The sequence below is a fragment of the Cotesia glomerata genome, linkage group LG7 (genome assembly GCF_020080835.1).
Source record: "Cotesia glomerata isolate CgM1 linkage group LG7, MPM_Cglom_v2.3, whole genome shotgun sequence".
NCBI lineage: Eukaryota > Metazoa > Arthropoda > Insecta > Hymenoptera > Braconidae > Cotesia > Cotesia glomerata.
In genome coordinates, this window is record NC_058164.1 from 10,190,065 (window position 1) to 10,202,842 (window position 12,778).

The 12,778-nt window shown below is 26.4% G+C and overlaps 2 protein-coding genes across 5 annotated transcripts; one reads left to right on the forward strand and one right to left on the reverse strand.

Moving 5' to 3' along the window:
* The first annotated feature begins 6 nt into the window (after positions 1 to 6).
* LOC123268603 (homer protein homolog 2) lies at positions 7 to 6,894 on the forward strand. 2 transcript variants are annotated; one of them, XM_044733829.1, is made up of 8 exons: positions 42 to 125; positions 309 to 580; positions 685 to 787; positions 1,309 to 1,465; positions 1,570 to 1,701; positions 2,232 to 2,735; positions 2,813 to 3,088; positions 3,163 to 6,894. In XM_044733829.1, exons 3-8 carry the CDS (start codon positions 762 to 764, stop codon positions 3,346 to 3,348), a joined length of 1,281 nt encoding a protein of 426 aa, XP_044589764.1. In that variant the 5' UTR covers positions 42 to 125; positions 309 to 580; positions 685 to 761; the 3' UTR covers positions 3,349 to 6,894. The 2 variants fall into 2 exon arrangements, with proteins under 2 accessions (XP_044589765.1, XP_044589764.1); XM_044733830.1 differs by lacking the exon at positions 309 to 580 and having other exon boundaries at positions 7 to 125.
* Positions 6,895 to 7,101: 207 nt separating this feature from the next.
* LOC123268611 (peptide methionine sulfoxide reductase) lies at positions 7,102 to 11,094 on the reverse strand. Of its 3 annotated transcripts, none has more exons than XM_044733839.1 (5): positions 10,965 to 11,094; positions 8,295 to 8,570; positions 7,876 to 8,053; positions 7,526 to 7,783; positions 7,102 to 7,446 (listed from the first exon to the last, which is right to left on the reverse strand). In XM_044733839.1, exons 3-5 carry the CDS (start codon positions 8,025 to 8,027, stop codon positions 7,212 to 7,214), a joined length of 645 nt encoding a protein of 214 aa, XP_044589774.1. In that variant the 5' UTR covers positions 8,028 to 8,053; positions 8,295 to 8,570; positions 10,965 to 11,094; the 3' UTR covers positions 7,102 to 7,211. The 3 variants fall into 3 exon arrangements, with proteins under 3 accessions (XP_044589774.1, XP_044589773.1, XP_044589775.1); XM_044733838.1 differs by having other exon boundaries at positions 10,829 to 11,094; XM_044733840.1 differs by lacking the exon at positions 10,965 to 11,094 and adding an exon at positions 10,469 to 10,485.
* Positions 11,095 to 12,778: the final 1,684 nt, after the last annotated feature.

A 12,778-nucleotide genomic window follows, 5' to 3' on the forward strand; every position in this document is an offset into this window, starting at 1 on the left:
ACTATTTTTCTCGAATAAAATCTTAGACAAGTGAGATGTTTATAAAAAAAAAGTATTTTATTTTGAATTATAGATTTATTATTTAAATATCCCTGCATCACATGGGTAACTAACTTTATATAAGTGTAAGTAGTTATATGTATGCATGAGTTTTTACGTGAGAAGGTAGGTAACAATGGCGATGATTTACAATGTGTAGGTGTACGCACATATGTGAATTTATTTGTTTATATAGTGTCTTAAATTCGTGGAAGTGATGGTATACAATTACAGATATGAGTTCATGACTGTGTGTGTTATGTATTTAGCAACGGAAGGGCAGCACTTGTCGGGAAAAATCGATTAAACGCAAAAGTACTGGTGGATAAAACGTCGCCTAGTTCACGTTGTTTCATGATCACTAGAAGATCAGAAGCAGAGCAGCATCAGGAGGCCAGCGGATGGCGACTTCTGTCGTCCGATTTTTCATTAATTTTTGTGAAAAATTTTTTTTTTCATAATTCAGTGTATATTTTATAATATATATTAAAGATTGTTACAAGTTTTCAACACGAAAAGTTATTATTTTACAAATAAAAATGTAATGTTACGATAAAACTTATTATTCTATTGATAAATACTTGAAATTAAATTAATATTGTGAAATTTAATGATTTTTTTTTGTTTTTTTTTTTTTTTTTTCAGTGTACAATATTTATCAGTGTGGTGATTCAGATTGAACTCCAATCTTTTATGAGTCTGTGGATTTAACATCAATTTCTATGACATCCGGCAAGGAAACGATGGGGTAGCTTTAATTTTTTCTTTTATTGTCCATGATTTCATGTAGAATTTAAATCAAGTTATAAATAGTTTTAATTGTACAAAAATAAAAGTAAAATTATTTATTATCATAGAATAGTTAATAAATTTTTTTTCCATTGATTATTTTCATTTGATAACACAATAATTTATTCAAGTGAAAAATTACTCTGCTGTACAATTTTCACACGTTCATTATGAGTCCAACCCTTTTTTTTACGCACACATTAGATATTATATATATATATATATATATATATACGTCGATTAAATGAAAGTAACGTACATACATATAATTTGTAATAATTGTACTATGTATTTATAGTAAAGAGATTGATTAATAATCGAGTAACAAGTTTTATTTTTTTTCCTTCTATTAGGGTTATCATTCAAACATTTTTATATAATTTATACTGTTAAAAATTAATTGAATAATTAATAAAAAAAACCATTCATTATTTTTTTAACGGATTATAATGTATATTAATTTTTTTTTTTTTTTTTTAGTGAACAACCAATTTTTACATGCAAAGCGCATGTATTCCACATAGACCCAAAAACCAAGAGGTCGTGGGTTTCAGCATCTACAGCTGCTGTGTCTGTATCTTTCTTTTATGATTCAACCAGAAGTTTATACAGAATTATTTCTGTCGAAGGGACAAAGGTAAAAATAAACCATTTGTATAAGTTATTGAATTTTTATGGCTCCAGACAACTTTTTTGATCTGATTTTTTCTTTACTGATAAAATTTTTATAATTTATTTTAGGCGGTTATAAATAGCACAATTACTCCAAACATGACATTTACTAAAACTTCACAAAAATTTGGCCAATGGTCGGATGTGAGAGCTAATACTGTTTATGGTTTAGGTTTTTCATCAGAAGCTGAATTAGGAAAGGTTTGTAAATTTAGAATGCTATTGAATATTTAAAAGTCAATGCTCTTATTTTAGAATCGTAATAACAACTTAAATTTGATTCATAAAATAACAACAATAAAATCATAAATCATAATGCTTATTATTTGAAACATATTTAGAATGATTATTTAATTTGGAGTCTTTATTTTTTAATTTCTCTGACTTTCGGTTATTAATTTTATCGACGCCTAAAATAAAAATTAAAAGATATACGTATTCAAATATATATTTTTAAACGGCAGTATATGAGAAAAGCATAAAATGTTAAAAATAAAAATCACTAATACGTATTTTCTTTTTAATTCGGGGCTTTAAATTTTACGAACGGTTGAATTTTTAATTTAATTTTATTCTTTCAAATTTATTCATTAATGTGCAATTTAGTCTGTATGATTTTTTAATATTTCTTTAATTAATCTCACTTTTAACTTTTCTTATATATGATCACTTATATTAAAATATTTATTTACATTAATTCAATAAATAATTTTCCATTTTTTTTTGTTTAGTTCATTGAGAAATTTCATGAAGTCAAAGAAGCTACAAAAGTAGCTGGGGCCAAATTGCAATCAAATAGCTCTTCAGTAACCCCATCAACTAGTGCAAATGTCAGTCCAATCACTCAACGTTCTTGTATGCCTTCATCAGAACAAGATTTAATAGACCCTCCTAATTCCTCGATGATTAATTCAAACACATCGGCTTCAAACAATCCAAACCCAAATACAAGTATGATTTCTGCGCAAAATAGTGCATCTTCAGTCAGCAGTAGCCCTTTACCTGGAACTTGTCAATCTAAAGTTGATGAAGAGTTGAAAAATGCAGTTCATGCAAGGTCTCAACAAATAGCTTTGGCTCAACAACAGAGTATTGAAAGTCCACAGCATCAAGGAAAATCAGGGCAACTTAGTTCTAATCAAGTTAATCAGTCATCTGAATTGCAATTAAAATATGAAAATGATAGACTTAAACTTGCTCTTGCTCAGAGTTCTGCTAATGCAAAGAAATGGGAGGTAATCTATCTGTCTTTAATATAATGTCGTGTTATCTTTATAAATAAAATATATTCATTTTTTATTTTTAATTGCAGGTTGAATTAGCGATGCTCAAAACAAATAATACTAGGTTAACGAGTGCATTACAAGAGTCCACAGCTAACGTTGACGAATGGAAGCGACAGTTACAAATGTATAAAGAAGAAAATGCTCGAATTAAAGTAAGGTACACCGATTTAGAAAATGGAAAAATATCTGAGGGTAACAGTGAAGCTCTGAAATTAAGAGTTGAAGCATTGGAAAATGAATTAAGAACCCGTAATGATGAGCTGAAAGCTATTACTATGACTGCAAAAAATAAAGATTTTATTGTAAGTAATAAAAAAAATGTTATATGTCAAACAAATAATATTCAATTAACATTTCTGAATACTTAACATTTCAGAGCTTGCAAAAAGAAAACAATGAACTTCGTCATACATTAAGCGTGGTTCACGAACAATTGGAGCTTGCGTTAAGTTCAAATAAAGTTCAAAAACAAAACTTGGAAACGTTGAACTCTCGATTGGCTGGTTATATTCAAGACTTAGCTACAGTGCATCGAGAAATTACGAACACACTGCAAACTTAAGTACAATAATTTTTATTATCTACTTTTTGTAACGCAGGGCGTAACGACCCGATGATTAACAAACTAACTCGGGTAATCTAATTTTTAAATTCAAAAAGATTATTCAACAAAAAAAAACAATCAATGAAAAGAAGGGCCATGTTCCAAAAAAAAATACATATCTTGTAGTAGACTCCCTCCAACATATTTCAATTGTGCCACATTAAAATTTTTTTATTTAATGAATTTTATACACATTAGATTTTTTATGATTATTTTAATCTTTAACTAGAAAAAAAAGTCAACTGAGTGACTGTATTTTATTTTTATTTTTACTTTTTATTGATAAAAGTATAGATTCTTTTACAAGAACTCATCATTATCGTTGCCAAGCACAAATGCCATAATTGTATAAATGTATTTAGTGTAAAAGTATAATTGATCGTGTTTAATCGATAATATAGATATTATTTTTTAATAAGACTGAATTTTTTTTAGACTATTAGCTTATATTATTTAAACTCATTCGCTTCCAAAACTAAAAATGAAAGAGCTTAAAAAAACGAAGTGTGGAGGAGTTATTATACATATCAATAAAATAATTGATATGTACTCGTTAAAAATGTGTCCGTTTTTTTGGAGCCCGTCCCTTTAATCGATAAAAAAAATTAATAAATTGATGGTGATGTACATCATACGCACCTCAATTGAATGCACAATTGCAATTAGTGAAAATTAGATAAATAACATTTAAAAAAAAAAATAAAAATAAATAAATTTTCAATTTGATGAAATTATTTGTTTCAATATAATGGTGACCTAGACATTTAGAATTATTCTTTTATTTATTCTGATGAATCATTGATATATTATACATGATATTATACTTAAATATATAAAAATTAATTTGGTTCATCTGAAACAAAAATGGCTGATCATTATTAGTGAAATAAATATATTGATTATAAATTAAAAATGTTGTTTAAACTATCAAATCGTCGATAATATTTTACTTTAATGACGATTCATTTGTATTTTGTTGAATTTTATACTAATAACGGTATTAAGTAGAATTATTTATCACAAAAAATGTGCATTTATCTACGTAGAAGATTTCACATAAATTTATGTAAACAATTTATTTATTGGGTGGCTAATAAAATAAATGTAAATTATCTTTGTTGAGGTTGAGTTTAAATCGGTCAATAAAATAATATGATCGCACAATTTTGGCCAATTTGCACACATTCACATACTCGCAATAACAATAATGATTTTAATCTGTTAAACAAGACTAGCTAATTAATTTTATGTCGACGATATTTTTTATTTACGTGGAAACACAATAGACTTAAATTAGTTAAATTAATTTTTCAATCTGAAATATTTAAAAATTATTACCTCAATCAGTGCGTTACAATTAAGGTATATATCTCAATTAATAAATTAATCGCAATTTCTATTGTTTATATAAAATATTTCAAGTAAATGGTTTTGTTAATATGTTAAGCATTTATAATATTCGAATAATAATTAATTTCAAAGACTAATTATTAAGATAACTAATCATTAGTTTTTAAATAAATAAAACTAAAATTTCTAAGCTTCTTATTAAATTAAACTTTTGGACAATAATAGTTTGCGTTTAACATGAGCGTTAAATAGTATTTAATTCGTATAAAGAATAATTATATTCTATCGTTTTTCTACAGAATATCAATCATAGTATTAAATCGAAAGTTAACAAAATTTTACGTACAAACTGACAGAGTTAGTTATAATTAAAATTAATTATTTTTTAAAACTTGAATTAACGTGTTTAACGACAGTTAATAAACAAAGACTATTTAAATATTATCATTCCTCCTTTTGGTATTCAATTTTATCAATTTAATTAAAAATAGCTATATCAACAGTCTTGTTTGATAGGTCACTTTTCTATAAATGTATGATACAAAATAAGTTTAAATACTTATAATAGTACCCTAATAAGTGTTGATTTATTATTAATTATTAAAGTTTAAACTTTTTATAAAAAATTATAAACTATAAATATGTAGAGTAGGATATTAAACTTTTCTAAGAATGTTAATTGAGATATTTACCTTAGGTGAATTTTGCACATAGACGAATAATGATTTCTGTATTGCTATATTAGTTTACTGTAACTGTTAATATTTTATTGCGATCAACAATATATTAAATGTATGATCTCAAGAAATAGCAGAGATAAAGAAGAAATTCGATAGATTGATTTAATCATTTGGTTCTTTTTATAAAAAATTATGACGTAATAGAATTTAAAAGCGAACTTTTTGTTTGTGTATAATATGTTTTATTGACTTAAAAATCTATTGAAATTATACACGCCATATTTTTAAGTATGAAGTCGACAGAAGAATGTTAATATCAAATTAATAATTTTTACTCGTATATTAAAGTAATCTTAAAGCTGAGAGTAGTTAAAAAATTTTATACTTTATTATTTACTTATAATAACATTTTTTAAAATTGTACGTATATCAATAGCAATCCAGTTATTATAGAAGTCAAATTTAAAATTATATACAACAAAAAAAATAATATAAGCAACAGGATTACCTTAATCATATTTATATTATTAGTAATTTTTTTTATTATTAATAATTTTCGATTTATTAAAGAAAATACTCATTTAATGTAAAAGATTATTTAAAAAATTATTTCGTATGTGCAATCCATTGCATTTAGTCATGAGTTAAATGAGATACGGGAAATCTACTCAATTTTTTTTACTAATACTAATAAATAAGGTAAAAAAATTTACAGCTAAAATGACATCATTTATATTGTATTTTACATAATTATGATTTATAACAGTTGTTTTATAAATTAATATTAAGGTCGTTACATGACGTTTTTACATTGACAAAAACAGAAAAAAAATAAAAAAAAAAATAATCATTGTCGAGATACCAAATATCTTCCTTGGAAAGAAATAATAAGTCATGTATTTAAAATTTTATATAAATATTTTATGCGTTTTTAATCTTTAAACTAATAGATCATTTTTTAATAATAAAATACTTTGTATAATGCAACAATTAATCAATGTTATTATTTACGACGGTAATTTGCTTTCATATGAAATTGTGTTTTGTTGAATTATAATAATTTTAATTATAGCTAATATTATTATGTTTGTGTATTAGAAAAAAATATTGTTTTTATGCGTCTGCAGTGAAATAATTGTTTGTTTGAAATATATGATCGGTACAAACTGAACAAGCTTTAGTAATAGAGCTTGTAAGAAATGACCGTTTTCTTATATTAAGATTGGAATATGAGTGATTCAATAATTATATTAATATATTAATTAATAATAACTCCATTCACGTAAATTGTGTATGTTTCTAAAACGAAAAAATTGAATTAAATAAAAACAGCGCAGGACTCGTAGTGAACGAACAAAAGTTAACACAAAAAATAAAAATAAAAGTTAAAGTAAAAACCGTAATTTTTAGAGTATAATTATATTGTACTCGATACGGTAAAAAAATTAAATAAAGTTGGCAATACACTTGAAAATATGTTTTTAAAATTTTTTATTATTTAAGTTCAAAATTATTTCAAGAATATATTAAAAGTTAACAAACATTTTCTCGTTTTAAATTTATTATTAATGTCAAAGTATTTTTCACAAATGAGTTATTTTATAACAAACTACATTTTAAGCTTTGAGATCATTAAAAAAAAAAAAAAGATTTATAGAAAAATTTTTGATAATAGTGAATATAAATTTCTGTTTTCTATATTTCACAGCCTTTTTAAACATTCTCTTAACATCAACAATTGTTATTGAAATACAAGAAGTTTAAAATTGGACAAAAATTTGTGAAAATTTGTTAGCAGTAAAGCCCTGTACCTTGATTTTCAACTAAACATTTTTTAATATAGTCATATTGTTTTTCGTTGAGTTGCTTACAAACAGGATCTTGCTCAAATTGATCAAGAGTGCCAGCTCCAGCTACATAGCCATTCAATCTTGTAGCTAATGGTGTATGAAGATCAGCAGCTGTTGCGATGCCAAGGGATTGAACGAGATAAGTGTGCAATTGCAAACGATATTTTTGATGATAGCTACAAAAATACAATTTTTATAGCATAATTTCAGTTTACTTTATTGAAAAAAAAAATTGAAGTAATAAAAAATGTTTACTCTTCAGCCGGATAAAATTTGTCGAAATTTTTTATCTGTGTTGTAAAATTTTTTCCCTGTTTATTTTGTTCTTCTGAAAGGGACTTCTCTGCCTCTATTTTCTGTTCATCGTCGTGGTAGAGAATTAACGATGCGTACTGAGCTTTTATTTTTTTGGTCAGTCCATATTCATGATTATTCCAAAATAAACTCAATAATTGAGAAAAAGATGCTGTTTTCGGATCATATTCAATCTCAACAACTTCCGTATGATCACCACTAGAAAACATTGAATTTTATTTTTATAAATCAAGTCAACATCACAATGGAAAATTATGCAGTACAAGTGAAAATAGACATATAGAGCATACATGTTTTTGTATGTTGGAGATGGCTTGGTGCCACCGGCATATCCAACACGTGTTCTTGTTACACCGGGAGCCACTCCAAAAAGAGCGTCACATGCCCAAAAACAACCCATTCCAAACGTTGCCTTCTTTAATGCTTCTAATTGATCAGGCATTTTCTTTTTTTTTAAACAATTTTAATCTAGAAAAATTAAAACAAAAAACAAAGAATTAAGGTAAAAGCTCCAATAGATGATCACGTACCAGTATATGATCACTCCATGTATTTGTATACCTATATTTGTGAATATACATGTACAAATACATGGAGTGATCATATACTGGTACATGATCATCTATTGGGGCTTTTACCTTATAACAAAAATATAACTTTAACTCTAAAAGATTGAATATAATTTTTTGTTATAAAAAAATTGTCATACCTAGAATTGCCGAAAGTCCAGAATTTGAATAATTAATGAAAGGTTAATGTCGAAATTAGAAAAGCTAATGGAAGTAGCCCAAAACGGTGATGTTTCTGATAGATAAAATTAGCCGATTAAATACTTGGCTTGAACTGCTGATGTAACACACTCACTAGGATATCTACTAAATTGTCAGCTTTTATATTATGTCCGGTTGAAAGACTTGATATCCCCTACTCTCTACAATTCGCCGGATCACTCTATTCCACTGTTCGGCTGCGTAGTAAGTTGAAGCTGGAAACATATATATAGTAGCATACCAAGGTCAAGAGAAAATTCATAATATTTGATGGGCGATGAATTGAAATTCTCGTTGAAGATTCATAATATAGTAATTTATTACATAAGTTATTATTAATTTAAATCTTTAGACAAGTAAAAGAATATTGATGATATGAATAATTTTTAAAATATATTTCAATACTTTACAAGATTACATCATACTGTGAAAATTATCTGTCATAAGGGAGTATTCTACTGTAGAATTTTGAAAAAATCGAAAATTTTTTTTTTTTCATATTTTCAAAGTTTAGATATTCAAAAATATGTCATTAAAAGGATTTTTCAAAATTCCTATTAGTTCATGAGTTATTGTATTTTCTGTTATAATCCTTTTTCATTATTTTAATTTAAAAAAAAAAATTTTTTTTGTAGGTGATAATTATCAAAATTTTGATTTTCGTACATTAAAAAAAAATTTTTCATCTGAGTACTGAAATTAAAAAATTTTTAACTTCCCACTAAGAAAATTGAAAATTTTCAAAAATCGGGAATTTATTGGTTTTACCCCGTTTTTCGAAAATCGAGTTTTCATCAGATCTCGACGTTTTGAGGTCCTAGTGAAGCTTCCCTGACTATTCCCGCGAGGGTGTCACTGTGTCCGTGTCCGTGTGTCCGTGTCCGTGTCCGTGTCCGTGTGTGTGTGTGTGTGTGTGTGTGTGTGTGTAAGTATGTAAACCTCTTATAACTTTTGAACGGTTGAATGGATTTCATCGCGGTTGGTGCCATTTGAAAGGGCTTCGCCAAACTTAGATTTCCTGAAAATTTGAACCGATTCGGACCGATAGATTTTGAGAAATTTGGAGAAATCTAAAAAAAACTGTAAAAAAAAAATTTTTTTTAAAGTAGTTTTTTTGGAATAACTTTTAAACGACTTTATCGATCAACTCCACAAACTAATCAGCTCTTAATCTCGAGAAACCACGTCTTTTGCCGCTAATCCGGTCAAAATCGGTTGATTCGTTCGAGAGATATCGTGCAGGAAAGAAAACCCAAAAAAGTGTTTCTTCGGAATTACTCCGAAATTTCTAGTTTGACCATTTGAAACTTAAAAATTCTTTATGAGGCTTAAAAAACTGCGTAGAATGCCGCCAACCACGTAAAAATCGGTTCATTAATTCAAAAGTTATTGCGGTTTGAAAATTCAAAAAATAGTGTTCTATGAAACTTTTACAGACTTTTGAGCTCAAGAGCTCAAAAGCATAGAAAACGTATCGATTTGAGCTCGGAGAGTCCAAAATAATACACAGATCGTATTTTTGAGCTCGAAGAGCTCAAAAGAAACGGCCATGTATTAACGGAATCAGCGGGAAGTTGCAGGGATGGCCTTTAGGGTCAACCGTTTTCCTAATTTTTTTTTTGCTTTAAAGTTCTTGAAATTTTTTTCGTCAATTTATTTTTAATGGCTTTTGCGTTAAATAAGGTAATAAGAAAACATTAAATACTTTAAATCTAATAAAATTTATTAAATATCTTTTATAAATAAAAAAAAAAAAAACCCCCAATTTAGAACAATGTAATTAAAAAATTAAAAACTTGAAATTTTTTTATGGTTTATAATTTTTTTTGCAACGTTGTTTTTAGGCTTTCTTATCATCTATTTTTCGAGCAGACATAAAAAAATATTTATTTTATTTATAACATTTTTTTTATGTTAATTTTTTTATAATTGACTATAAAAATTAAATTATAAACAAGTATTATTATCCGGTCAATGACTTTAAAGTCAAATATTTTTTCACTAATCTTGTTTTTTAATTTTAACGGCTTACAATTATCAAATGCGCAAACACCTAAACTAATTGAAATATTTTAATTTATATTTAATTTATCAATAAAAATTATAAGATTACCTTTTTCTATACTGACGTGAAAATTTCAATATTATTCAATAAATTTCAATATTATTCTGTTGTATATAAACACACAGAGATAATTTTTTAATACAATAAATATTCTAACGATAAGTTATGACTTGTAATCGATAAATTAAATTTTTAACTTCAAGGCATAAGGAGTTTATTGAATTTAAAATCTAATAGTGTTTTATATAGTTGACGAATAATAATGAATCGGCTTAACCGGATTTAGGTCAGTGTTACATTCGTTTGCAAACAAATAATGAGCCATGATACAATTACTCATTACTTCAAATTAACAGTAATTATAAAATGATAAATAATGTGTTTGTATACAATTAGAAAATTACTCACGTTATTTTGCTTTATTTTGGATTAAAAAAAAACTACGTTATGTTATCTTGAGATCAATGAATTTTGGAGTTTAAAAAGTAGAATAAATCGTAGACTGTACGAAAGAAAAATAGTTTTTACGTTATTTTACTATTACCATCTATCAAAAATAATATTTTACGCTGCAGTTGACAGATATTTGTATATTCTTAAAACAGGCGAGACCATCTTTTTCTCGCTTTGCTCTCACGGAGCTCAACGGAACTATCTCTGTCGCACTTCCAACAGCAGAGCAATTGCAGTTTCGATTGGTTTCACGAAACGAATGAAATTTTTGAAAAAAATGCTTTGTGGTGAATAGAAATAGTTTATTAAATTATCTATTATCTCTAAAAACGTTTTTTCAAAATTTCCATTCGTTTCGCTAAGCCGATTGAAACTGCAATCACTGGTCTCGGCTGTTAAATTATTATTTTAAAAGTGAGCAACGTAAGCATAAATTTACCAATCTAAAAAATACATTGAAGCGCATGCGTTTCAAGTGAAAATAAAATTGCAAGACAATTGTATATACCACACATGTTTTATGGTTTTATACTATCTATCTAAATGACAATAAAGTTAACCGACATCTGAAAATTTTTATAATTTTTTTTATTGAAAAATTATTACAAAAAATTTTTTTTGCACGCCTCATAGCGCGAAGCGCGTGGAGTCGTGCTTTATATATACTCGACTCGTCAAGGTCAAGCAATTTTGTGATCTTTAAATGTCTCTATCACAACCATATTACACTTATACTATAATATAAGTAGATGTACACGGAGAAATCATTTAAATTAAACCATCTTTTACTTTCTAAAATCATTTCATGTAGCTATTTTGAAAAAAAAAACGTTTTGAAAAAAATTTTACGTGGACGTCCGGATGTCACCCCATTTTGGATGTACCAATGATTACTCCCGAACAAATTGATATTTCAAGACCGGACCTTTTTTATTAGTTTACGAATGCGATGAACTGGGTCCGTATTTCATATCAGTAGCCTAGTTTACGTATTTTTTTTTTAAATTGAATTTTTATTAAAATTTATTACGATATAACCGTACAAAGACAAACGAATTTTTCTTATTTGTCACGTGAAAACTATGGCGCCACTTGATAAAGCTAGATTTTTTTAGACTGCGTACGCATATAACAAGAAAAAAGGGCGCTGATATTTAAAAAAAAAAAAGTACTCTAAGAAATTACTTAATTATAATTTTCTTTTTTTTTATCAGTTACACAATTTATTTTTTCTTAAAAAATGAATGAGCGTTATGAGGCGTGCACTTTTGGATTTTCCAAACTTTTTTTTTTTAATTTCATTTGTAAAAAATTTGAAAAACTGTAAATGCAATTAAAAAAAATATGTTTTAGTTCTAATTTAATAAAAAAGTTTGGAAAATCCAAAAGTGCACGACTCATAATGCTCATTTAATTATGAAATATAAAAAAAAAAAAAAAAAAAAATTTAACTCAAATAATTGATTTTTTCACAAGTTACAGTGTTTCCGGGGTTTCATACATGACAGACAGGAAAATTTTTTGACCTATTTTGATGTTTTTTTCCGTTTCTATTGCAGTAAATCAATTTTTAGAAAGTATGGAATTAATCTCCATTAAATTATCGCGACAATAGTATGCAAAATATCTTGATTCCGTGAACTAACAAGGCTATAATACTAAAAATAGTTGCTAAAATGAGGCGAAAAAAATTTTTCGATCGTAAAGCACTCTGATGCTTCGCATCATGAGTCGTGCAAAAATAAAAAATGTCGGCTAACTTTATTATTATTCTATACAATTATTATTAAATTCATCATTATTAATATAAACCTCATAAAAAGTTTTATGCAGAGTTATGTATATAAATAGATCAATAATGTTCTTGTAACTATTTCAATATACTTAGATAACTTTAATTCGAGT

Excerpts from the sequence above, each read along its gene's own strand:
- LOC123268603 (XM_044733830.1), top strand. The coding sequence starts at position 762 with ATGACATCCGGCAAGGAAACGATGGG. Across the intron at positions 1,466-1,569 it reads TTTCTGTCGAAGGGACAAAG|GCGGTTATAAATAGCACAAT; the intron begins GTAAAAATAAAC and ends AATTTATTTTAG. Across the intron at positions 3,089-3,162 it reads CAAAAAATAAAGATTTTATT|AGCTTGCAAAAAGAAAACAA; the intron begins GTAAGTAATAAA and ends TTAACATTTCAG.
- LOC123268611 (XM_044733839.1), bottom strand. The coding sequence starts at position 8,027 with ATGCCTGATCAATTAGAAGCATTAAAGAAGGCAACGTTTGGAATGGGT. Across the intron at positions 7,784-7,875 it reads TCTCCAACATACAAAAACAT|TGGTGATCATACGGAAGTTG; the intron begins GTATGCTCTATA and ends AATGTTTTCTAG. Across the intron at positions 7,447-7,525 it reads AAATTTTATCCGGCTGAAGA|CTATCATCAAAAATATCGTT; the intron begins GTAAACATTTTT and ends GTATTTTTGTAG.